Raw genomic sequence first — 27,113 nt, 5'->3', positions numbered from 1 at the left:
ACTCTCATATTATTTATCTATGTGAGCAATTGCTATAGTTCTAACAAGAATGGGAGGTGAAGTGGAGTCCAAGCAATCGTGAATGGAAGGAGAGGTGTCCATGAGACATTCTCTCTACTCAGATGTCATCCACACTATAAAAACCTCTAAAGAACCCCTGCATTAAAAATATGAGAGCTAAGAAACTTTATTTTCACTAAATTGTGGTACTGATTTGGTTTCATTATATGTGAGTTAATTTTTTGTGTCATTTTTGTGGAGGAGGAAGATTTTAATGTTTTGGAATTATGGGGATTATTGGTATCTTTTGTTACATATAGAAAAGAACAGAACATCCAGGGGGTCTCTCCCAGTAAGGTGTAGGAGTACTGGAGGCAGAAATGGTTACAATAGTCAGTTTTGTTGCAAGCTTTTTTTGGTGGTTTATTATGCATTTTACCTAGCAATTTTTTAAACTAAATATTTTTTCTTCTACCAATTTTCTTTTTTAAATTATTTTAATCAAATAGAAGCTTTTAATACATTCACTGATTTCTAAATGAGATGCCCCAGCTTCTCACATATGTACCATCTTTGTTTTATTACAATAGAGATTTAAGAATTAAGCACAACTATAACTTTGCAATATTAATTTCAATCAACTGACACAATTCAGTCATTTAATAGAGAGTCACACCTTTTCATGTTCTCTGTATGTATAAATATCTCCTGTCTGTGAGTTCCATTCTATGCATCCGAAGAAGTGAGCTTTAGCTCACGAAAGCTCATGCTGAAATAAATTTGTTAGTCTCTAAGGTGCCACAAGTACTCCTGTTTTTTTAGTAAATTGTGTGATAGGAAGGACTCAGCTAAATTACACTGTCCTCTAGTGGCAATCAGTGTTGCTGTAATCTACATTCTTACTAGAAATAATAGACTGTCTTGTGGTTAAAGGAGAGCAGATATCTGGGATCAAATTTTTTGGTAGTGTGTCCACTAATCTTAGGTGCCTCATCATTTGAGTGCTATCTTGATACATTTTGGACCAGATTTTCAGAGGTGACATGCACCCACATCTCCCAGTGACTTCAGAGAGAGGCAGAGAGAAAGAGCCCACAGCTCTGAGAATCACGTTGGCATCCAGAAATTAAGGCACCCAAAATTAGTAAACGTTGAAAAATTTGCCTTGGGTTCTATTCCCAGCTCTGCCACAGTTTTCTTGTGTGATTGCAAGCAGCCACCTAGGTCACAATGTTCAAACTTCAATGGGAGCTGAAAGCACTCATGGCTTGAGGCATCTCAGTTTGGAAACATAGGTTTTTAGCTTCCTTGGCCTTGTAAAGAAACCTGGCAGTACAATCACCTGCTATGCTTGTAGGATATGTCAGGCCTGAATCTTTATTTGTGTAATCATCTTTTCCTGTGTAAAGTATTTTACATCTACTTTGTAACTCATTGTGCCCAGGTATAAATGACTACACAGGGTGAAAGACAATGGAAAATCAGGTCCTTCTTATCCTCACCACAAAATTTCTTGCAACAGTGCACCAGTTTTGCTAGCACCAATGCAGTGCTAGTGTGGACTGGAAGTGCTGTGTTGTAGTTGCAATGGTATAATTACTTATTGAGTCCCTGGGCACTCCTACAAGGCTCCTTCTCGTGCTGCTGTGACAACTCTGAACACTGAGCTGCTAGTCAAAACTCTCACTCACTGTCTGCATGCAGGGCTGAGAACAGCTGAGATGGTACTTGGTCAATCTTAAGATTTACCCATTTGCCACCTCCAATATCCCAACCTCCCATAGCACTAATTAAAGGCTCAAAAGAGATATGGAAAAATACACCTTTATTAACATTTTTAAACATGTAAGCAAACTGGGTTTTTTTGGTTCTACAAGGGACTCAAATTTATTTTTTAAACAACATGTACATGGCACATTCCAATGTGCTTACTTTAGTGGCTATTGCCATGCCAGTCTGTCCACTACCACTGCAGCATCTCCCAAGCTCCTGATATCAAAATAGAAAACAGGGAAGGGACATTGGTTAAAAGATACATAGCAAGGTTTATATGAGGAGGATCGCCCAGACCCAGTTTGTATGCTGTAACATATATACGTGCTGTCCGAGTGGTCTGGATTTCCCATGGTCTCCTGGATCCCTGGACTGTCATCATCCCGATCCTGAAAGATGTCCTGAGCAGGCCACAGAGGGAAAACCACATGACTTCATCTCCATTTGCACTGGCTAAATCCCAAACACTACCTGGATGTGAGCCTCTTTCTCTCTCTTTTCCCCCGTGTCACCCCGGCTCCCGTCCCCTCCCTCCGGGCCCCGGCTCGCCCCGTGTCACCCCGGCTCCCGTCCCCTCCCTCCGGGCCCCGGCTCCCCCGTGTCACCCCGGCTCCCGTCCCCGGCTCCCCCGTGTCACCCCGGCTCCCGTCCCCTCCCTCCGGGCCCCGGCTCGCCCCGTGTCACCCCGCCTCCCGTCCCCTCCCTCCGGGCCCCGGCTCGCCCCGTGTCACCCCGGCTCCCGTCCCCTCCCTTCGGGTCCCGGCTCCCCCGTGTCACCCCGGCTTCCATCCCCTCCCTCCGGGTCCCGGCTCCCCCGTGTCACCCCGGCTCCCGTCCCCTTCTCCTCAGGCTCCCCTGCTCTGCCACCCGGCCCTCGGGCCCAGGCTCCCCCGCCGTCTCTCGCCGGGCCGGGCGGAGCAGTTTCCCCGCCGCACCCGGAAGTGGCGGGCGGGATATAGCGGAAGCGCTGGGCGGGCCCGGGTCTCTTTGGTACTGGCGGCCGGAGGAAGATGGTGAGTGCCGGGAGGGGGGTCGGGGGAAATCCGCCGCCATCCAGCGGGATTCGGGGGCTTGCGTGGCGCGGGGAGGCTGCCCGGGGCCCGGCCAGTCCGTACGTCACGATGGAGCTGCGGGCCGGGGCCCAGGCCGCCTCTGCTGCGAGGCCACGGCGGGCCCGGTCCCTGCTCCCTCTTGCCGCGCTCGGGCGCTGGAGGAGCTGGACACGCTCCCACTGAGGGGGCGCGGGGTCTCCCGCCTCCGGGGCCCCCTCCGCGAGCATCTTCCCTCGCTGACCCCGAACCACGGGGCTCTCCGTGGAGCGAGGCCTCGTGCTGGCGAGGCGGCCTTCCTAGAGCTCGGTGTTGAGGGGTAACCCGCCAACCTGCCCTGTTGGTAAAGATCCGGGAAAAGCCTCCTGCGCGTTGGGGCTCAGTGGTGCCAGACGGGGGTTGTGGTAGCTCTTTAATAAGGGGAGTCAGGCAAACCTTGCGGGACGTGAGGTAGGGGAGGGGGGCTGCCTAGGTCTGTGACTTGTCAAAACGATCCTGCCGAGTTGTCTTTTTGACGAAAATATAAAAAATTATCATTGGCTTGTGCAAAACGAGCCAGCCGTGTTGGTGAAGTGATGCTGTTCCACCAGTTTACTCGCAATGAGAGATCACTTGAGGGGTTGAGAGAGAACAGAATTGGGAATCTGTAAACATTTCTAAGCAGTTGTGCTATCTCATTTTTCTGTTATAAAGGTGGGATATGCAGGAATGTAAGTAATTCTTGTTTAAGAAAGTGAGATGTGGTACATAAAACTGAGATGTGTATGTTAGATGTATTTCCACCTCTTCATTTGTGTGTACCATTGGTTATTTCATTAAAATGTCTGAGTGAGAGTTTCAGAAGACTTTACTTTGTTTTGAGGTACGTGGTTAAGCGCTAGCCAAAACTGTATTTTTATTTAATACAGCTTTCTGACATGCAAATTCCTGAATTGTATTTCAGACGAAGGGAACATCGTCATTCGGTAAGCGCCGCAATAAGACCCACACTTTGTGCCGGCGCTGCGGATCCAAGGCATACCATCTCCAGAAGTCCACCTGTGGGAAATGTGGGTACCCTGCTAAGCGCAAGAGAAAGTGTAAGTATGGAACCTTCAAAAATTATTTGTGTAAACTTGTTCTTTGAATTAGTTTTTCATGAAGAAACTGTTTATACAGTACCAGGATAGTCACTTGTGAAAGTGATGGGTCTGTCTAAATAAACACAGCCAAAACAGTGGGCTTTTTTGTGATTTAATAGAAAAAATATTGTTTGTATAAGGAGTTCTGTGGTATTTTGCAATGTGCTTTAGAGTTTTCAAGGAGCTTTTTGTTCACTACCCTCTGTTTTCTTTATTTACATAGGCCTGGTCTACACTGGGGGGTGGGGAGGAGAGGATTGACCTAAAATATGCAACTTCAGCTATGAGACTAGCGTCTATACTAGACGCGATAAATTGATCCCCGATAGATCGATCACTACCCACCAATCCAGCAGGTAGTGTAGACATACCTATACAGAAATTACTATCAGAAAATGAGCACCAAGTTGCTCTGCGTATAGCTATATGTCTCCAAATCAAATTTATACATATATACAATGTATCCTGTAGATACAACCATTGTTCAATGTGCACATATTTAAAGTATTTTAGTGGTATTACTGTTGCTCTGCTTCGTTCCCACTGTAAAACAGGGATGGTATTTGCCTATCTCATTTTATACACTTAATTGTGTCGGTGAAACAAAATAAATCTCTAAATTGCATTCTAGATAACTGGAGTGCCAAGGCTAAAAGACGCAACACCACTGGTACTGGTCGTATGAGGCACCTGAAAAATGTCTACCGTCGATTCAGGTACAACACTGAATTTCAAGCATGCAAGTTACACTGTAACATGAGATCTTACACAGACTTCAAATACCTTTTAAAAACCCATTATCTAAATGAACACTTATTGCCATTTTCTTTTGTAATGTATGCAGTACGTATGTAGTCTTAACTTTTTCAGTTTATTATAAACATCTTGTGATGTAAAAGGTATTTGATTCATATATTTGACCCAACATTCCTTGGTAGCCTTCTCCATTTGTTTAGACTGGAAGTTCTGAGTTCTAATGTAGGATCTGCAACTAACATGCCAAGTGAACTTGCCTAAGTCAGGAAAGGTTTAATGAATATTTCTAAACGCTTTGGAAAGCTCAGTTAATGGGAGCTACATAGGGCATAATATTGTTAGTTTTGATTGTAATCCAGTTTGGATTACATGAACATGAATCAGAAATGGAAGCAATATTATTTCTAAGTGTGAAGCCGTGATCTGCACTTGTGGTAACTTAGTGGTATTTTAATTAAAGTAATTATACCAGTGTTTTCCATTATTGTTGTGGAGTGAAGAACACAAGAGGAAAAGTAGCTAGAGGGGTTTTATGCAATGATAATACATTCTCTTTGTGATGACTGGCTTTCTTTTTTGCACTTTTATTTGCACTTTTTGCACTACTGCATGTTTGGACTAGATGTGCTCTAGCAGACTTTAAAGGACTTTCAGACTTTCACTTCCATTACTAAAATGACCTCTTTAGAAGGTATGTCTTGTCCAGCACTTGTTTCTGTTGAGGCGATTACTTCATAATGTTATAAGATCTGCTGATGCTGCCAGGCACTGATAAAGTGAGTTGAAGGCATTCTGCATCTCGCAGGATTGGGCCCATTGTCCACTTGAAAGAGTACTCTTTTTTTTTTTAATCTTCTGGGTGGTGGTAGTTGCATAGTAACTACCTGCAACTCAACCAATTCCTGAAGCAGAACTTCTTGTAACAGATCCTTGAAAGATTTCAGAGGTTTTTGCCCACATGTGGCATTACCAGCAGAATCCTAGGATATGAGTGTGATGATAGTATTTTGTTTTAAATTGTGGAGGAAATCACATCATATAAAAGAGAAACAAATGTTTGACTAATTTTGATTTCCATAACAGCAGCTCATTAATGTAGTTAACATATGTTTGTTAGCCTGTTCCTTTTGTAAGAAATGCCACGATTGCCAGTGTTGATGAGTTAGCAATTTGGTATAGACAGTACAGTAATACTAATCCGGGAACATATATCTTTTTAGCACTGAGATAGTTATGTTTGATAAGTTGAAATTGCATTCAAAGTGAGAATTAATCACTTAAAGGTGTGCCTTTCATGTTTCAACATGGAGTTCATGTGTAGTTTAAAGCATCACTGCTCCATGAAGGTATAAAATAAAACTGAAGTTTCCTTTAAAATGAACATTGATTTTAATAGTGATGTCTGTAGTGTTGCTCTTGAAAGTCCAAAGAAGACTTATAGCTAGGGTCAGCGTTAGCTCTTATTCTTTTGGTCCGTGTAGTCCTTTCCCAACAGCACTGTCAGAAAAAAGTTGTAATAAATCACATAATGTCCCGCTTCCTGCAACCTGCTACTTGATACATCTAAGGCCATGTCTATGATACCACTTAAGTTGCTCAGGGCGTGAAAAAACACCCCCAAGAGACATAAGTTACACTGACAGAACGCTGTCTATGCCTTCTCCTGACGACATAGCTAACACTGCTCATGGAGGTGGTTTTATGGCATAGAGCAGCTACACAAGTGATCTTACAGCTGCACAGCTGTAAGATCACTAGTGTAGACATGGCCCCAAGGTATTGGTTAGCTGCATTTAATTGCCTTATCTTGGTGAACTTTGCAGTGACTGTTGCCTTGTTTGTTTCTTTCCTAGCTGCTCTCACTTTTTCTCAGTTTACTTAATTAGTAATTGGAGGCTGGGGGATTTGTGTTTGGAGTAGCCTTACATCTAATCTTACAGTACTTACTAAAGGGAAACCCCCCTTGGCTTCAAAAAATCACTTGCTGGGAAAAGAAAAATAGAATGATTTCAACTGTAGTTTTACCTGAGTAAGCACTGCAGAATTGCTTCCATTATGTTGGGACATGAACTTCTGGGTAATATAACTTAACTGTTCTAGTAGGAGTGAAATTTTAAATAGACACACTGAAATGTTCATGAGCAGCTTGTCAATGATGTTTCTCTTTAAAAATGTCTGAACATATGAAGTCCATAGTGATTTTGACTTGTAACTGAGATAAGCTGAACCAAATACATTGTCTGAAACTTTCTAATAAATACCACTTTATGGAGCCTGGAATATAAAATGCTTTAAAAAGACAGTAACCCTGTTGTTATTGTTTTTGTACGTACAGGAATGGATTCCGTGAAGGAACAACACCTAAGCCCAAGAGAGCCGCTGTTGCAGCATCCAGCTCATCTTAAGGACTCATCTGTTTGTTAAAATAAATGATCTAATTCAGAAAAAAATTGTCGGGTTTTTTTATACACATTTTATTTTGGTGAAACGGTAAGAGTATCTATATATGCGTGTGTGTAATAGATTCTGACAAAGTGTTGTGTTGAAGTTCATTAAACACATTCCTTTAAGTGATTTCTCATTTTATCATATTTATATCTTTAAGAGTGTTCGTCTAAATAATGTAATTGCTGAAGTTTTTTATGGGCAAAGTATATAATTCTTTATACCAACACAATTTTTACGCTGAATAATTTCAAAACTCCCTTTTGCATAACAAGTCTTCTACATATACAGCCGTAGGAGATGTTCATCAATTAGTAGCTTTTGGTTGATATAACTACTAATTTGTACACAAATGTGCACAGTTCTAGATACGACTAAATAAGATGCACAATTTTTTCCTTATTCTGTCTAAAAGAAAGCAATTCACTTACCAAGGAACTATAAATATTCTCATCTCAATAGTCGCTGTATGCACTGGAGTGTACTTTAAATGACAGCCATCAGCTAACTAAAGCCATACGTTATTCTTAATGTCAGTCTGTAAAGGTTTTATTGACTTAAAACTGCCTACTTTCAGAATATAAGGGAAAACTTTTTTTTAAAAGGGGTTGTCTGGTCTTATCTTGTATTTTAGTGTACTAATGTTCTGTTCACTGTTTTTTTCACAATTTAAAAAAGACAAGTCTGCAAAAAGTGTCTAACCCATTTGTTCAGAGGGTCATCATTTGGGTTGAGTGAAGTTTACAACTATGGAAAAAATAGTGTTTAAGTCCCTAATGAACAAGTGGTTTTAGCCTAGTCCTTATTACTAACAAGACCTAATCTGCAATTGAGGGTCGGGCATCTGGATAGACACCTCCCCTGCTCCAACAAAAAGAAAACAACAAAAAAATCAGGACAGTAGTAACATTCTGTTGCTAGGATTAAGGTACCATGTATGAGGGGTTCCACCCCACCCCCAGGGGATTAGTGCTCTGGGGGTTAGAGATGTGCTGTACATGTGAGTTACTTAGGTTAAATGAGCAGATGCTTTGTGCATTAATCTGTATGTTGTGGGAGAGGGCTGGTTAGGAGTCTCTTGGAATGAGTGTTGATGGTTCTCATACTCTATAGCCTGCCCTGGAAGACTTGGTTGGTCACTCACAACTGGTTCTTTCTCTCAGGATGATGCCATTGGAAAAACTGCTGTATGGTGAGAGTGTAGGCTGGGGGCAGTGACTTGAGGCCCCTTAAGTGAGGGAGGGCAGAACAGGCAAGTCAGCAAGGCTGAGCATTTCCTGGCACAGTAGGTCTAAAACCAGGGGCTGAGATGTTTATGGTTCCTTTTGTTTCACCTTGTAACAGTTCAGGAGTGGAGGGTGTCAACAAGCATCTGTTACTTCACCTTATTACACTATTGAAAGAAGGGTCAGTTACGACTAAACTTTATACTCTAATATTTTTAAAGGATGTTAGTCATGTCTTTGCTTCCATAATCTAGACCTGGCTTGGAACTGTAGAATGATTACTATCGTGGTAAATGTCTACCATATACCCATCTGCAGCCTAGTATATGGTAGAGCACAAGCAAAGAAAGACCGGGGAGGGAGTACAGCAGATGTATCCAAACTATGTAATTGTAGATCTACTTGGGCCATTTCTAAACTAGGAAAATTTATTACTGCCCTACTCTCCTTCCCTCAGCTGATCCTGTTATGATAGCAGAAACCCACTCTATCCATCAATTGTTTTGATATTATCACTTTTGTTAAAGGAGACATTTTAAGACTCAACTTATTTTAATTTCAGAAGCATTAATTCAACTACATAAAGTGGTGCGGTGGTGGTTTCTTACGTTAGTCTTGTAAGTATGTATAGTTTGGCTAAAAAATGCCTATGTTTCATATGTGTAATGAGATGCATCTGTAGCACATGGACACCATCATGGCAGAAGTGTAACTGAGCAATGGGGATGAAATTAAAAGAAGGTAGGCTGGTTAGGAGAGCTTCCTACTATTGAATGCTTTGGCATATCCCACTTCTCCATCATCCTTGAATGAGAGCATCCCCAGCCCTTGAAGCATAGGGAAAGCTTCTGTCCTAACGCGCCTAGCAATAGTAGATGTGACCTGCTAGGTCTTTCCTTCAACAGTATGTAAATTCTTTTTCTATGTGGCAAAAAAAAAGTTAATCTCTGATTTTTTTTCAAGGACACAACTGACCTAGGAATTTTTATTTTGTGAGCAATCAGATCTACTGACTAAAAAATCCAATATGCTGTTGTAAAGAAAAATGCCTAGCCCTTTGCTACTGCTGTTTGTCAGCTTCCCTGATGTGAAATATATTGGTCTGTACTATATGTCAGAAAAAGATCAGTTTATGTCATGATCAAATAGAAGTGTTGGAGCAGAAAATCAATAATGTGTATAACGCTGAAAGAGGAATGAAAAAGGATTTTTATACAGTACAGCAGTATAATAAGCTGTTGATTACTTGAACAAGTGAAAATTGTGCAAACATGTTCAATTACACTTTTAAATTTTATTCAAGGGAATTTCATAAATGATGGATGTTGGAGCAGCAGTGATTTGTAATGACTATGCTATGTATAACCTGTATGCTCAAAAGGTCTGTTTCACTTCCCTCCCCTTAATCTCTCCCTCTTGGAATACCTGTGAAGTGGCTTTCCCCCTCCCTCCCGGAATGCTTGTGGAATGAATGAGCTGGTTGAACAGCTGGAAGATCAGAAGAGCTTCCAGGTAGACAAGGTGTCTGGGACTCAAATTAGGCAGCACTCACACACCTGAGGTGGAGTGTGACCAGCCAGATGCAGCCAAGTCATCTCTAGTCCCAGGCCATGAGGAGCAGATCCTTAAAAGGGGAAGGGGCCATGTGCTCAGGAGTGCACTCATAAGCTTGTACCTCCCATGGAGGCCCTTCGCCCAGACCACCTGGCCAGTGGTTTGCCACATTGCATTCCATCAGGCCTCGGGAAGACTTAGCTTCATCACACCCTCCATCGCTGTGCTGTGGGACACTTATCTTGAAGGATCCTGACATCTCCAGTGCCGTGCCTGTCCTGGGACCGTGAGTATGCGAGTGAGAGCGTGACGACCCCCCCCCCCACACACACACACCTTTTGAGCTTAGCTATCAATATAATAAATGTGCTGCTTTCTGCCATACTCTGGTGGGTCATTAGTCATCCGTAAGCTTACTAGCTGGCCCAATTTCAGGTAACAATAGAAACAAGTCATACAGGCACAGTTGTTGGAGCTGTTGGTCAATATCAGTTGAACGTTGTTGAATTTGTGGACTGAAGACTGAATATCATCAATTTTTCCAGGTTCTTTGCTGTAATCTGCTAAACTACTGATGTTTATTATTGTAAGAAATGCCATAAAATAGTGATAATTACTGGTGAACTATTTAATGTTAAAATCACACTTGGATTTGAGAACCATTTTTCTTGAAGGGTAGGTGTGAATAAATAAAAACTAAAGTTTACAGTTTTTTAAACATTCTGAAGCTTTCCAATACACTTAAGCTTGTCCATATTCTAAAAAAAAAAAAACACTTTTAAATAAATGCCTATTTATTGATAACTATCATATCAATGGTGACAGGCATGGCAAAGTGGTAGTCGTGTTAGTCTGTATCAGCAAAAAGAATGAGGAGGCCTTGTGGCACCGTAGAGACTAACAATTTTATTTGAGTATAAGATTTCGTGGGCTAAAACCTGCTTCATCAGATGCATGGAGTGAAAAATACAGTAGGAAGACATACACACCACATGCACCCTACCCCTCTCCCTGGTCACTCAATTACAGACCTAAAAGTCGCAATTATTCAACAAAAAAACTTCAAAAACAAACTCCGAGAAACTGCAGAACTGGAATTAATTTGCAAAATTGACACTATTAAATTAGGCTTAAATAAAGACTGGGAGTGGATGAGTCATTATACAAATGAAAAACTATTTCCCCATGCTAATTTTCCCCCTACTGTTACTCACACCTTGTCAACTGTTTGAAATGGGCCATCCTGATTATTACTGCAAAAGTGTTTTTGTTTTGTTTTTTCTCCTGCTGCTAATAGTCCACCTTAATCGATTAGTCTCATTAGAGTTGGTATGGCAACCTCCGTTTTTTCATGTTCTGTGTGTATGTATATCTTCCTACTGTATTTTCCACTGCATGCATCTGATGAAGTGGGCTTTAGCCCATGAAAGCTTATGCTCAAATAAATTTGTTAGTCTCTAAGGTGCCACAAGTACTCCTCATTCTTTATTCTATCAATAACAACATAGGACCATTCAGACCCCATTGCAATCAACGTAAGTCTTTTTGCCATCTCTTTTTCAGAGCTTGGATCAGGCCCTTGTTTATAAGAATCCCCTGTTTCTGTAGAGGGCTATAGCTTGGAGGATTTGGCAACGGCAACTGATATCTTTCTCCTCTGACATTCTCCAGGTTGGTTAGTTAAGTCACCTTTCTCTCAAGTTTTGTTGAAACCTAGTAGACCAAAGTAGGTGGAGGCTGTTTTGTTTTCTTGTTTGTGTGCAGGTTACTTTTTTGTCCAAAGTCTCTTAGAGAATTTCACAACAAAGAATCCTGTGGCACCTTATAGACTAACAGACGTTTTGCAGCATGAGCTTTCGTGGGTGAATACCCACTTCTTCGGATGCAAGAGAATTTCACAGCATTTAAAGTAAGATAGGGGGATGGAGGCATCCATGTGGTGACCTGACATGATGTCCCAGGAGATGTGCTGCCTGCCAGGAGCCCACATCTGAGAAGCTACGGAAAGGGTGCTGAGGCTCATCTGTCCCTCTGACAGTTACTTCATTGCTGCTTATCCATGGAGGCACTCATGATACTGTCAGGTCTGACCATCAACAGTGACTACAGGGCTCGCAGAGCGTGAGGGTAAAGGATTCAGGGGCGCAGGTTGTGTTCTTGTCCGTGCTCCCACTCTCAGGGTAAGGGCCCAGGCAGGGACATGCACATCCTGAGGATGAATGAATGGCTGCACGGATGATGTCGATGGGAGGATTTTGGCTTAGTACACCATGGGATACTGTTTCAGAAAGGAGGTCTGTTGGGACAAGAAGGGGAAGAGCATCTTGTCGCACTGACTCACCAACCTAGGGAGGAGGGCTGTAAACAAGGTTCAAAGAGGGCAGGTGACAAAATCCCACAGGTAAGCATAAGTGACCTTACCAGAAGTCTGGGGGGGAGGGTGTAAATAAGAAAAATTACAATAGTGTTATAGGAGTAACGAGGGAAATCATTTCAGATGTCCATACATAATACGAGGAAAGAACAGGAAGAATTGGAAATATTAGTACATAGCCAAATTATGATTTAATTGGTATTATGGAGACTTGGTGAAGTAAATCTTGACTGGAACGTTGGTATAGGGCAGTGGTTCTCAACCTGTGGCTCGTGACAGCCTCAGGGCCATTCAAGCGATATTGAATGTGGCCCACCGTGGTAATTAGGTTAAGAACTACTGGTATAGAGGGGTATAGCTTGTTCAGAAAGGGCAGGCAAGAAAAAAAGGAGGAGGTGTAGTTGTTCTGAGGTCCAGAAGAAAGTGAAAAGACACTAGTTGAAAGTCTCTAGGTAAAGATAAAAGGGGAAAAATGGGGGTGATATCATGGTAGGGGGTCTACTCAGACGTCAAAATGAGGGAGAGGAAGTGGATGAGACATTTCTAGAACAAATAATATCCAAAACACGAGGCCTGGTAATAATGGGGGACTTCAGCTACTCCGACATTTGTTAGAGAAGTAAAAGGCAAAACACAACTGTGATGTTTCACTCCATATTTTTTATGAAAATATGCTTGATGTAAATGACATAACTGAGATGTACTTTATGCAAGATATCATTGGAAAGGTTATAATTTACTGAATGTGATTATCCAATTTTTATGTCTGTATCATTTCTGTATCTGAAGTTAGGAATATTAGCTATGTATCTGTATTTCAACTATATACTTTGGGTGACGCCCACTACTAACACTTTAGGTACAACAATGGAAAAGCCAGACATGGCTAGTGGCCCATCTGCGAGGATAATGGACTGTGAAAAGGCTTGGCCTTCCTGCGGATGCTCCATACTGCCACTGACTCATGGACACTGTGATACTATAGTATTAGGTGACAAGACCACCTGACTCTAAACATTACCTGGGACTGCTTGTAACTTGAAAAGGAAGGGGGAGGGGGGTCAAATTTGGGAAACAAAGGATTCCTGCCTTATGTAAATCCTATTTAACGGTGGGGAGGAAGGTAAATGAGAAACCTCCTCTCCAGGACCTGTCTGCCTAAGAAGAAAGACTACTAAAGCCACCTGAAGGGAAGTCAAGGGGGAAGTCCAGACTGAGACAGGGGTCCAGTCAGAAAAGGAAACTTTGCAACCTGCCTAAAATAATATCTAGGGTGAGAATGTACATTTTGTAACCTGTTTCTTAGCTTGCATATTTTTGTTTTATTGGGTCAGTAGTCTACTTTGTTCTGTTATCTCTTTATATTCACTTAAACTTCACCTTTTGTAGTTAAACTGGGGTTATAGTATAAATAAGATTATGTAATTTCTAACTGGGGCAAGAAGTGCATAACTCTCTTCACCTTGAGGAAGAGGGTGGATTTTTATGAGCTTGTGCTGTGCAGATTTTTCTATACAGCGCAAGACAGTATTTTGGGTTTTATCTCCCAGAACGGCACGTGGCCCTACCTGTGTGATGCAAAGAGGTGGGAGAGCCTAATATGCCAAAGCAGGACAAGGGAGCCGAGGCTGATTGAGCAGGGGAGGCTCAGTGAAATCCCAGTACATCAGGTGCCATCCCAGAAGGGGGGGTCCAACCCACCACAGTCTGTCAGAACAACATTTACAATAAGTTCTTGGAATGTAGTGGGGAAACCTTTTTTGTTTCAGAAAATGGAGGAAGTAAACAGGAGGATGTCCATTTTAGACTTGATTCTGACCAACAGGGAGGAAATAGTTGTGTATCTGAAGGTGGAATGCAATTTGGGTGAAAGTGATCATGAAAAGGAATGAGTGAGTGCATCAGAATAAGGACAATGGAGCTAAAACAAAAAAAAACACTTTAACGTACTCAGAAAACTGCTAGGTAAGGCCTCCTGCAAAAACAATCTAAGAGATAAAGAAGTTCAGAAGAGCTGGCAGTTTCTCAAGGAACGTATTACTGGAACAAGTGCCAACCATCCTGATGTGAAGGAAAGCTAGGAGATTACCCTAACTCATCCCTAGGGCTCTGTGACTTCTGCAGCAGCCCCTCCCCGCAAAGATTTAGTCATGGATATTTTTAGTAAAAGTTATGGACAGGTCACGGGCCATAAACAAAATTTATGGCCTGTGACCTGTCCATGACTTTTACTAAAAATACTCATGCCTAAATCGTAGCCTTACTCATCCCTCAACTAAATTTCAGTGGTTTTGTAGGCTTCTAGTTATTATTGCACCTTGTGCAAAGTTTCCCCCAAAAGACCATTCTTCAGGCATCTAAGACAAAGGAGAATGGGAGAAATAAATGTTAGTGTGCTGCATGAGGCTTTGTACAACTCTCCAGTAACTGTGTAAAGGATGTGTGGCTTAAGATAGTAAGCCAATGACATTGGAACACACGTTTTAGGGGGGGAAGATGGTAAATATCTTCCCCTTTGTGCTTTCCCCCCGTCTTCCAAATCCCTATCGCTGCACCTTTCTTTCATAGTGAGATGTTTGATTGCATGGGAGAAGCTTGCCTTTCCTTCACTGTATTATGTCATACAAACAGACTAACGTTTTCTGCAATAACAGCAAGAAAGCATCCAAAAATGTCTTGAAGCACATACTATAGATTTATGTCTCAGAAAACTGAGAGTTACGATAGCCTTAGAACATAAATTGAAGTGCAGGCTATTGCTTGACCTGACCTAAGGGATACGCTAGATCAGATCACCCCCTCCCATAGCAGAGTGTGAAGGGAGGAAATGTCCAGGAGGATTTTCTTCTTAGTCATTGCTTTTCTGCAAAGTGAGTGGCAGGGCCTGTTTACAAACCCCCTGGAATTGGTCCATGAGAGACTATGGGATTCACATTCCATGGCTTTGTTCTCTTGGCTACTCAGTGCTTAATTTTTGCCAGGGCTGAGCCCCAGCACCCCTAGTCTTGGCAGTTCATAGCCTTGGCACCTCTGAGTTTGTCACATTAGTTATCAAAGTAAAAAAATTGCTTGAGCCCTGGCACCTCTTTCATTACAAATTAATCACTGTCCCCACTACTTGCAATTGCTATCCATAGGACTGACTCCTACCCCAGCAAGTGGCTTAAGAAAGGCAATTCATCCCTAAAATGTATTGCCTTTCTGGAAAATGTCAGTAGAGCTAGTGGACAATGTGCATCCCACCCAACACTGGGCTGCTCACTTCCCACAATCTTCACAAAAGACTGCCATTAAAATAGCCTATCCCTCCCACAACATTCCAGCTGTGGATTTTATAGGTGCATGATCTGGTCCACTTAGATTTTTCTTCAAAGCAAATTAGGAATTCCCATATTTACTTTAATAGAGCTCAATTCAATGCTGTGCTGAAGACCCTCCAGATTCTGCTGAAACTAATAGTTCATAGATTATAAAGCCAAAAGGGACCATTGTAATCATCTAGTCTGAGTTGTATAACACAGGCCATAGGACTTTGGTGAATTAATTTGTTTGAACTAGAGCATACCTTTTACACATCCAGTCCTGATTTAAAGATTGTCCATGATGGAGAATCCACCACACCCCTTGGTAAGTTGTTCCTATTGTTAATTATCTTTGATGTTAAAAATGTGTGCCTTATTTCCATTGACATTTGTCTAGCTTCAATTTTCCAGCCACTAAGTCTTGTTATACCTTTGTCTACTAGATTGAAGATCCCATTATGAATTTTTTGTTCCCCATATAGGTATTTATATACTGATCCCATCAGCCTTTATTCTGCTCTTTGTTAAGCTAAATAGACTGAGCTTCTTGGCCTACATCTTCAAAGGTATTTAGGCTCCTACTTCAATTAATTGCAATGGAAGACAGGAGCCTAAATACCTGTGAGGATCTGGGCTCTTGAGTCTATCACTAGCGATGTTTTTCCAACCCTTTAATAATTTAATTCAGACCCCTAAGTAAGAGTGTTTCAGGATCAAGTCTTAAATGCCACAGAACATGCTGTTCTCTGTTCCATTTATTTGTTCTAAGTTTTGACTGTTAAAGGATGTTTATGTCAATTAATTAGAAGTTTAATTAGAATTTGTAAAGAAATTGGGCACCTGACATTAATTATTCATAAGTTTATAGATATAATGCAAAATTAATTATAAAGTAAATAATCTTCAGCTGTTCCTTGATAAATGGAGTCATTAATAATTATTTTAAATGTATTATATATTTAGAGAGGAGGAAAAGATCAGAGTTATTTCTGATAAAATTTTGGAATAAAATTTCAGGTAGACATCTACTTGGCCTCAGCTTTTACATGTGCAAAAATTACATGCCTGCACTTTGCAAATGCCTGTGCATTCCCCATCCTGGTTGTTAAACCTGGTGTAGTTACTGCCATAGTATCAGACTATATTCCTTATGAATGGGGTTGATGAGCTGTTTCACCCTGGCCCAGGATACTGTATCTAGTTATATGGTCCCCTATCACCATAGTTACTGAGTACCTCAGAATCACTAATGTGTTTACCTTCACCATATGAGGAGAGAAGTATCTCCAATTTACAGAGCGGGAACAGAGGCTAAAGGTCACACAAGAAGGCCATGCTAGAACTGGGATTTGAAGCAACAGCTTCAGAGTACCAGGTTAGTGCCCTGACCCACGAAGCCATCTTTCCTTCTTGTATGAAGAGGTACCACTTTAAAACAAATCCTAATGGGACGGAAGCTTGAAAGAGGAAAATGATTCCACACGGGAAATTATTCAAAACTTACATTTAAAATGTAAAGGGCGGTGGGGGGCTGTTGGGAGAAGTGGCAAGTCTTCATGAAACAAACTGGATCAGAATGAAGTGGACCTGTTATGACAGAAAGCAAGTTGTCCACTGGGCCCAAGAAGGGGAAAGTAGTGAAAAGGTCACTGTGTAGCGTTCACTGCTCAGCAGAGTTATTTTTCATGTGAAACAAAGGCAACTAAAGGAGATTAGTTATTCTAACATAGAAATAATCCTAAATGTATAAGAAATATAAACATAGTGTAAACATGCTGAAGGTACTTAAGATCAGTTCAGATGTGGATAGTCCATAACAGCCTCCATGCTATGAGACCAATGACCCTCTGAGTAGCATACCGGATGAGTCACAGGAAGGTTAAACAAACAAACAAACAAAAATGCACTTTGTCTACTGTACAATATCAGAGGAGAAAAATATATTCCTGATCTCAGCTAGCAGCCACTTTATAGTCTGAAACAAATAGCATCACAATTTATTATTATTATTCTAGCTAAGGCTGGCCACAAAAATATAGACATATTAGAAAATAAAATTAGGATTTGTCTTCAGTTACTCTATCCAATACTTTCTTCACATTAGCTTTTATTACACACTGCCTGTATTTCCTGTAAACAGGAATTAGTGACTTCTAAGGTTTCATTTTGACTTCAAGAGGTCAGTTGCTGTAGATGTTAGCAACTGCTTTATTAAATTTACTCCAAATTCCTGTTTAATTAAAAAATATACAGGTGATTGATTAACATGTTATGCATTTTGAGTCAAATTCTGCTGTCAGTTTCACACAAGTGTAATTCTTATTTTCAGTAGCCACTGTTTCTCTCTCCTGTGGCTTAGAGTTTCTAGTCGGGCTTGTTCATCTAAAGGGGCTTTTAAAAAAAAAAATCCCCAGATTAGACAAGTTTCTAGTTGTGATCCCATCACAATTTTACAAAGACAGGGCTAAGGATACAATCAAGTGTCAGATAAATATTAAAGTGCTGATTTTAATGTTTGAAATGTGAAGACTAAAAACCATAGACAGCTGCAGCGGCACAGGAGCCAGCAAACAGAGCTGTAAACAGGGGAGTTTGAGTGGGACTTCTGTTGGAGGAGAAGATTTACATGATTTAGGTGGGAAACCTATGACAGATACAGAGGCAGCAGTTGTAGTGACCCAAGCAGTGGAAGTCACAATGAAGGTGACTGGATGTGGAAGCTGCATGATCCTGGAGGGGGTACCTGAAAAGAGTTTTGTCTGCAAGAAGTGCCACCTGATAGAGCTGATGGAAGAAAAGATCCGAGGATTGGAGATGCAGGTGGAAATGCTGGTCGAGTTTAGAAGGGGGTTCGAGCGGATGATGGAGCAAAGACATGATGAGGCCGAAGGGAAAAGCTCAGACTTGCAGATGGAAGCAGGGACCAAAGAACTCTGAGGGGAGACTGCTGGGTGAGGAAAGTGAACGGTGGAAGCATGTGACTAAGCGAACCAGGCAAAGGAAAAAACGGGCTAGTGAAGGAGCAATAGAGCTCAGGAACAGGTTTGCGGAGTTGGAAAATGAAGATTGCAAGGGTGAATAGGAATCGAGAGGACTTGCAGCCAGAGGGAACAGGGGATAGACAGGAGAATCGCACCATCACCAGGAAAAGGCAGGTCTACGTGATTGGGGATTCCTTACTGAGAAGAACAGACAGGCCTATAACCAGAGCTGATCCAGAGAACAGAAGGGTGTGCTGTCTGCCGGGTGCTAAGATACGGGATGTGGACCTGAGGCTGAAGAGGATCCTAACAGGAGTGGGAAAGATTCCACTGATTGTCCTTCATGTGGGAACAAATGATACGGCTAGATTCTCGCTGGAACGTATCAAGGGAGACTATGCCAGGCTGGGGAAGACGTTTAAGGAAATTGAGGCTCAGGTGATCTTCAGTGGGATTCTGCCTGTTCCTAGAGAAGGGCAACAAAGGTGTGACAAGATTATGGTGATCAACAGATGGCTCAGGCAGTAGTGCTATAAGGAGGGCTCTGGGATGTATGGCCACTGGGAGGCATTCATGGACAGAGGACTGTTCTCTTGGGATGGACTTCACCTGAGTAGGGAGGGAAATAGACTTCTAGGATGGAGGCTGGCACAACTGATTAAGAGAGCTTTAAACTAGGAATTGGGGGAAGATGGTTGGGAGATGTCCAGGTAATCTCCACGCTGGATTTTAACATTGAGAGGGAAGAAAACGAAGAAAGAAAGGATACTGTCGTGGATAGGAGAATGGACATATGGAGGAAGGATAGTGTAGATACCAGTCTGATAGGTGATACTGGCAGTAGAATGTCTGGGCCTAATCGGGTAAAGAATGTGAGCAAAGCCAAACAGCAAGAATTAAGACGTTTGTACACCAATGCAAGGAGCCTAGGTAACAAAATGGAGGAACTACAGTTACTGGTGCAGGAAGTGAAACCAGATATTATAGGGGTAACAGAAACATGGTAGAATTAGTAGTCATGACAGGAGTACAGGTATTGAAGGGTATGTGCTGTTTAGGAAAGACAGAAATAAAGGCAAAGGTGGTGGAGTAGCATTGTATGATGAGGTAGACTGTAAAGAAATAAGAAGGGATGGAATGGATAAGACTGTCTGTCTGGGCAAAAATCCTATTGGCGAAGAAAGCTACTAAAGCCTCCACTGAGATAGTGCTTGGGGTGTGCATTAGACCGCCGGGATCTGATTTGGATATGGATGGAGACCTTTTTAATGTTTTTAATGAAGTAAATACTAATGGGAATTGTGTGATCATGGGAGACTTTAACTTCCCAAATATAGACTGGAGGACAGGTGCTAGTAATAATAATAGGGCTCAGATTTTCCTAGATGCGGTAGCTGATGGATTCCTTTATCAAGTAGTTGCTGAACCAACAAGAGGGGATGCCATTTTAGATTTGGTTTTGGTGAGTAGTGAGGATCTCATAGAAGAAATGGTTGCAGGGGACAACCTTGGTTCAAGCGAACATGAGCTAATTCAGTTTAAACTAAATGGAAGGATAAACAAAAATAGATCTGTGACTAGGGTTTTTTATTTCAAAAGGGCTAACTTTAAAGAATTAAGAAAATTAGTCAGGGAAGTGGATTGGACTGAAGAACTTGGGGATCTAAAGGTGGAGGAAGCCTGGAATCACTTCAAGTCAAAGTTGCAGAAACTATCAGAAGCCAGTATCCAAAAAAGGGGAAAAAATTCATAGGCACGGGTTGTAGACCAAGCTGGATGAGCAAGCATCTCAGAGAGGTGATTAAGAAAAAGCAAAAAGCCTACAAGGAATGGAAGATGGGAGTGATCAGCAAGGAAAGCTACCTTATTGAGGTCAGAACATGCAGGGATAAAGTCAGAAAGGCCAAAAGCCATGTAGAGTTGGACCTTGCAAAGGGAATTAAAACCAATAGTAAAAGGTTCTATAGCCATATAAATAAGAAGAAAACAAAGAAAGAAGAAGTGGGACCGCTGAACACTGAGGATGGAGTGGAGGTTAAGGATATATCTAGGCATGGCCCAATATCTAAACAAATACTTTGCCTCAATCTTTAATGAGGCTAATGAGGAGCTTAGGGATAATGGTAGGATGACAAATGGGAATGAGGATATGGAGGTAGGTATTACCACATCCGAGGTAGAAGCCAAACTCGAACAGCTTAATGGGATGAAATTGGGGGGCCCAGATAATCTTCATCCAAGAATATTAAAGGAACTGGCACATGAAATTGCAAGCCTATTAGCAAGAATTTTTAATGAATCTGTAAACTCGAGGGTTGTACCGTATGACTGGAGAATTGCTAACATAGATCCTATCTTTAAGAAAGGAGAAAAGGTGATCCGGGCAACTACAGGCCTGTTAGTTTGACATCTGTAGTATGCAAGGTCTTGGAAAAAATTGGAAGGAGAAAGTAGTCAAGAACATTGAGGTCAATGGTAATTGGGACAAAATACAACATGGTTTTACAAAAGGTAGATCGTGCCAAACTAACCTGATCTCCTTTTTTGAGAAGGTAACAGATTTTTTAGACAAAGGAAATGCAGTGGATCTAATTTACCTCGATTTCAGTAAGGCATTTGATACGGTTCCACATAGGGAATTATTAGCTGAATTGGAAAAGATGGGGATCAATATGAAAACTGAAAGGTGGATAAGGAACAGGTTAAAGGGGAGACTACAACGGGTCATACTGAAAGGTGAATTGTCAGGCTGGAGGGAGGTTACTAGTGGAGTTCCTCAGAGATTGGTTTTGGGACCAATCTTATTTAATCTTTTTATTGCTGACCTTGGCACAAAAAGTGGGAATGTGCTAATAAAGTTTGCAGATGACACAAAGCTGGGTGGTATTGCCAATACAGAGAAGGACCGGGATATTATACAGGAAGATCCGGATGACCTTGTAAACTGGAGTAATAGTAATAGGATGAAACTTAATAGTGAAAAGTGCAAGGTCATGCATTTAGGGATTAATAACAAGAACTATTGTTATAAGCTGGAGAGGCATCAGTTGGAAGTAAGGTGACCAGATGTCCCGATTTTATAGGGACAGTCCTGATTTGGGGTTTTTTCTTATATAGGCTCCTATTACCCTCCATCCCCTGTCTCAATTTTTCACACTTGTTGTCTGGTCACCCTAGTTGGAAGTAACAGAGGAGGAGAAGGACCTCGGAGTATTGGTTGATCACAGGATGACTATGAGCCGCCAAAAAAGCTAATGCGGTCTTGGGATGCATCAGGCAAGGTATTTCCAGTAAAGATAAGGAGGTGTTAGTACCGTTATACAAGGCACTGGTGAGACCTCATCTGGAATATTGTGTGCAGTTCTGGTCTCCCATGTTTAAGAAGGATGAATTCAAACTGGAACAGGTACAGAGAAGGGCTACTAGGATGAGCCGAGGAATGGAAAACCTGTCATATGAAAGGAGACTCAAAGATCTTGGTTTGTTTAGCCTAACCAAAAGAAGGCTGAGGGGAGTTATGATTGCTCTCTATAAATATATCAGAGTAATAAATACCAGGGAGGGAGAGGAATTATTTAAGCTCAGTACCAATGTGGACACAAGAACAAATGGATATAAACTAGCCATCAGGAAGTTTAAATTTGAAATTAGATGAAGGTTTCTAACCATCAGAGGGAGGGAAGTTCTGGAACAGTCTTCCAAGGGGAGTAGTGGGGGCAAAAGACATATCTGGCTTCAAGACTAAGCTTGATAAGTTTATGGAGGGGATAGCCTAATTTTGGCAATTAATTTGTCTTTGACTACTAGCGGTAAATATGCCTAATGGCCTGTGATGGGATGTTAGATGGGGTGGGATCTGAGTTACTATAGAGAATTCTTTCCTGGGTGTCTGGCTGGTGAGTCTTGCTCACATGCTCAGGGTTTAGCTGATCGCCATATTTGGGGTCAGAAAGGAATTTTCCTCCAGGGCAGATTGGCAGAAGCCCTGGGGTTTTTTTGCCTTCCTCCACAGCGTGGGGCATGGGTCACTTGCTGGAAGATTCTCTGCACCTTGAAGTCTTTAAACCATGATTTGAGGACTTCAGTGGCTCAGACACAGGTTTGATACAGGAGTGGATGGGTTAGATTCTGTGGCCTGCATTGTGCAGGAGGTCAGACTAGATGATCATAATGGTCCCTTCTGACCTTAAAGTCTATGATTCTATTATTCTTTATGATATTTACAAGAAATAAAACATGCACAATCTTACTTTCTAATTTCTGCAGTAAGGGCTGATCCAAAACCTACTGAAGTAAATGAGATTCTTCAATAGGCTTTGGAATCAGTTTTAAATTATTGTATTTAATATTTAGGCAGGAGGGGTGTAATGTAAGAAATAATCTGTTTCTGCATCTGTTAAAGAATATTTTGCAAGATTAATGATCTCTACAGAAGAGTGCCTTTCACCAGGGAGTTGATAACCATTTCAAGAACAAACTGTGGAGCTTTCAACTCTACTAGTGAAGCCAAAAATCCTTTTAAAGTCTACAAGTTCAATAACTGTGACACAGATCTTATAAAAACTATAACATACCATAAATTAAGGCAGAGAGGTGGATGATGACTTCTCACTGGATAACATCTTGCAGGCACCCACATATTGTTACAGTAACAAATTTCAGGAAAGGAAAAAAGTTAACATTTTCATAGTATTTACTTAGAACACATTGAACACATGTTGTACATCCTATTCCTGTATGAATTATTAAATGCATATGTGAATATACTGTTTGTTAAAAAAATTTGACCAGCTTTTCCTTAGAAAATGCTGTTTCATCCAAATCTAAACATTTTGCAGGAAAGTGTTGACAAAAAAATTCAGTATGATTCAAATTCAGATGGAGATTTCATTTTGTCTCTCATCTAGTTTTGACTTATTTTATTCCAACTGTTTCATTTAGACTATTTTTTACTTTTAAAAACTTATTTAAATATTCTATTCAATGTTTATATGATTTATATTTATATTGTGTTATTGAAACAAAACATTGACATTATCTAAACAAAATACTGTATTTAGATGTCATTTTGATGCTGCCTACATAAAATACTTCAGAATTTTTGTTCTGTGGTAAATTTCTAAATTTTTTACTTTTGTCCTGATTTGGACAGGAAGGAAATTTCAAAGTGTCATAATTTCCTGCACAACAAAAATTCCATTTTCTAATAAGCTCTGTTTATGGTCTTAACTATATAATTATACAGGTTGTACAGTGAGTCAAATTGAAGAGTAATATAATTTTTGAGTATTTAAATTAATAATCTTGACTGTTTTTATATTTTAATTATCTATTTAAATATTATCTATATGTATTATCTATCAATATGTAGCATCTGTGCACCCAACTACAGTTAAATTTATGCAAATACATATGTACAGTACTATAGTTTCTGGAGCCACTGACTGCAGACATTTCGTCAGTCAACCAAATCCATTTGCTAAAGCACTCTTCGCTGTGACCATCAATTGTGAGTTGAAGGCCTGACTAAATAAAAATTGCCTAATTTGCTTCTGGTGTCCTGCAATAAGCATATTGTTTTCATAAGGTCCTTTGAGAACACCTTGCTGCTAGTTGTGGACATGTTCTAGGATCTGACAACAGGAACCCTCAAGGTCAACTTATGCCAGGGCTACACTAATAACCTTTGACAGTATTTGTAATGTTAGTTTAGGGGTGTGATTTTTTTAACAACACTTTTATATCAGCAAAAGCCCTTATCTATTTGCCTATAATGGAAAAGAATGCTTTAGCCAGTGTATCTTGGTAAGTTTGGGGGAGTCGTATAAACTATACTAGCAAACTTCTTCTAGTGTAGATTATACCTTAGTCACTACAATGTGACACACGGAGAGAGATAGTCCCACAGGTAGCTGGGACATAGACTTTTAACGGCTTTATAGATCATAACTTATGTCACCCTACCACCATAACAAAGCAGCAGCAACTAAAGCATTTTCCTTTTCTCCTCTTCTTTGCCAATTTCTCTTACTCCTTCAGGGCCAAGTGTGGCCATTCTTACTGAGTAGCAAATTATTCCAGAAGTGGGCTCACTGAAATCAGTAAGAGTAGCAGAATCTAGTCTTCAGTGGAGACTGGATGCAGGGGCTGGGAGAGGAGAGCACACCAGTCTCACTTGTGTATTTGTATTCAAGAAAAGAGGAAGTGCTATAATATCTGGGTTCAGTACAACGTTGCCTTCTCTTCTGCAAGCAGTGTTCATGCAATTTGTCAATAGGACCAGTTGGGGGATCAGGGTGCTTATCATTGTGGTAGGAGGAGTTAGGGCTCTTCTAGGTTAGCTGATAGGGGAGTCAGCCATCCCTATCTTTTTGTTTTTATTCTCACAACAGGATCTGAACTGTACATGGGCACGTCCAAAACAGCTAACAATTTCACTCAACTTCCCAAATGATTTAAAATGATGAAAAGGTTGAGGTGGGGGACCAAGTGAAAGACTGAATTTATAGGTGTCATTAAAAATGCAGTCACTTCAGTGACTCTATTTGTGGGTCATTTTATTCTGTACTTTGAGCTCATAAGACATTCCTCTTTGTATTAGCTAATGTTTTTTCTAGGTACAGTTCAATGGGTAGGTTTTAATTTTTAAGGCCCTATAAGGTTTTGGTGCTCACTACCTTAGAGTGCGCTTCTCTCCTTCCATGGTTCCACAGTTGAGCTCTGGAGGCAAAGATAGGCAGCAGAGGTTTCCTGCCTCTAGAATCCTCTCCCTTAATTGGCCTGATAACCTGTTTGTTGACATTTAGTCCCTTCAATGGGACTACTCAAGTCGAAGTTAAGCACATGTGTGTATCTTTCTAAGAAAAGCATTTTTCTCAGGTCATTTCTTTAGCAAAGGTAGAACGGGGTGAGTTTGTTTTATTCAGGAATGGGGGTCTCTTTGAATTGACTTTTTGTCAATTTTATTTCTTAATTTTGATGCATAAATGTGACATATATGGCCAGAACCAGGGATGGATACATATTTAAGTGCAAAGTAAATAACCAATATCTTGAATGGTTCCTGGAAGTGAAAAATACAGCATAGTTTTTATGTTACTGGCATCTCAAACGTGATTAGGATGCAGGCAGTTTCATTTAGCATCAGTAGAAACTTGCAGGTATTCTCCAGGAGAAGCCTGGCCCCCCAATACTAAAACTTGACATTTAAAAAGTCACTTCACTATTTACAGAGACAGATTCCCTCTCTGCAAAATTGTACAACTGACCAGGTCGCAGTCCATAGGAAATCCCACTCTGATGGCAGTCTAACGATACTCATCCCTGAACCCACAGTGGTAACATTTTATCCATATATGAAAAATGGTGCATTCTCTCACAGCATTTTTATTATAAGTACACAGTATGTACAATATCTCCCCACTAAGGAGACCTGGTGGCCCTGAAAACTGGGAATAGTTAGTGAGAGCTTTTTAATTTTCTGGAGATGCTGGTTTCCTGAAGGAACTGCCAGCTGGCTGAGCTGGTAACACTAATTGGCCTGGGCACATGTGCACTTAAGAGAGGCTTCATCAAGCCTGTCATAATTTAACATCACCACTTAACACCCTGCCTTCCTCACTCCAGACCTTCCAGTGACTGCCCCATCTGGAATCATCTAGATTCCCCCTTTCATTCCGCTTTTCCCCCACCTGTAGAGTCACCTCTCCAAGGTGGCAGGGAACGGTGGTTGTCTGCGATGGGCACCCTTTTCTCTATTCTCCTCCCCCACCTGACCCCTTGAATGTCCCACCCATTGTTGCAAGGTACAACCCCAGCGATGGGCGACTACAGGACCAGGACGGAGCAGCAGCAGCCGCCCACCCGCGCCACGCCCCCGCCAGGTGCACAGTTAGATGATTCCAGATCCACCCCGGAAAGGCGAAGTGGTTTGCCCCTGCGGAAGGCGATAAGTGACTGGCGTCCGGGCGTGTGTCCGCTTCCGGGTTTCGGTGCGGGCGGGCGCTGCGAGTTTGCTCCTCCCCCGAGCCCCTGTATCTCTCTGGGCTATCGCTATGCGCAGACTCGGCTCCTGGCTCAAGATGGCGGCGGCGGATAAACAGAAACATGAACACGGGCGGGTGAAGATCGGGCACTACATCCTGGGGGACACGCTGGGCGTGGGCACCTTCGGCAAAGTCAAGGGTGAGAGCCGAAGGCCCCCACCCCGCGAGGGGCCGGGGGACCTGCTGCCCTTTTCCCTCGGGGCGGGGAGGGCTGCGGGAGCTGGGGCCGCTCACCCCTCCCGCCGGCCTGAGGGAGCTGGGTCCTCGTCCCCTGCCCGGTGTACCCGCCGCAGCCACCTCGCGGGCTGGCGCCTCCCCCCGATCCCCAGTCGCGCTCCCCCGGGCCTCAGCCTGACCGGGCGCCGCGCCGGGAGGCCTGTGCTGGAGGGCCGCGCCTGAGCGGGTGGAGCCCGCGCCGTGCCCGAGGCGTACGCGGCGAGCGCCCGCGGGGCCTGGCTGCCATGCGGCCTGGGCACGTACCGAGCAG

At 42.0% G+C, this 27,113-nt stretch overlaps 2 protein-coding genes and 1 non-coding gene across 3 annotated transcripts in view; all 3 read left to right on the top strand.

Annotated features, from left to right (window-relative positions):
* The first annotated feature begins 2,630 nt into the window (after window positions 1–2,630).
* Window positions 2,631–7,149, top strand: RPL37 (ribosomal protein L37). Its single transcript, XM_039543020.1, has 4 exons — window positions 2,631–2,786; window positions 3,766–3,901; window positions 4,575–4,659; window positions 7,035–7,149. Exons 1-4 carry the CDS (start codon window positions 2,784–2,786, stop codon window positions 7,102–7,104), a joined length of 294 nt encoding a protein of 97 aa, XP_039398954.1. The 5' UTR covers window positions 2,631–2,783; the 3' UTR covers window positions 7,105–7,149.
* On the top strand, window positions 6,843–6,923 carry LOC120408805. Its single transcript, XR_005600981.1, has one exon. It is a non-coding gene; the product is annotated as a small nucleolar RNA SNORD72 (small nucleolar RNA).
* Window positions 7,150–26,281: 19,132 nt separating the features above from the next.
* The window catches only part of PRKAA1 (protein kinase AMP-activated catalytic subunit alpha 1), a 30,418-nt gene continuing 29,586 nt past the window's right edge, over window positions 26,282–27,113 (top strand). Inside the window, exon 1 of the mRNA XM_039544649.1 lies at window positions 26,282–26,765. Within this exon, the coding sequence (XP_039400583.1) occupies window positions 26,636–26,765 (130 nt within the window). The 5' untranslated portion in view covers window positions 26,282–26,635. The remainder of the gene's footprint in view (window positions 26,766–27,113) is intronic.

Source organism: Mauremys reevesii, linkage group 6 (assembly GCF_016161935.1).
Source record: "Mauremys reevesii isolate NIE-2019 linkage group 6, ASM1616193v1, whole genome shotgun sequence".
Lineage (NCBI taxonomy): Eukaryota > Metazoa > Chordata > Testudines > Geoemydidae > Mauremys > Mauremys reevesii.
Note: the sequence above shows the minus strand (reverse complement) of the source record. Positions and strands in the feature narration are given on the sequence as shown.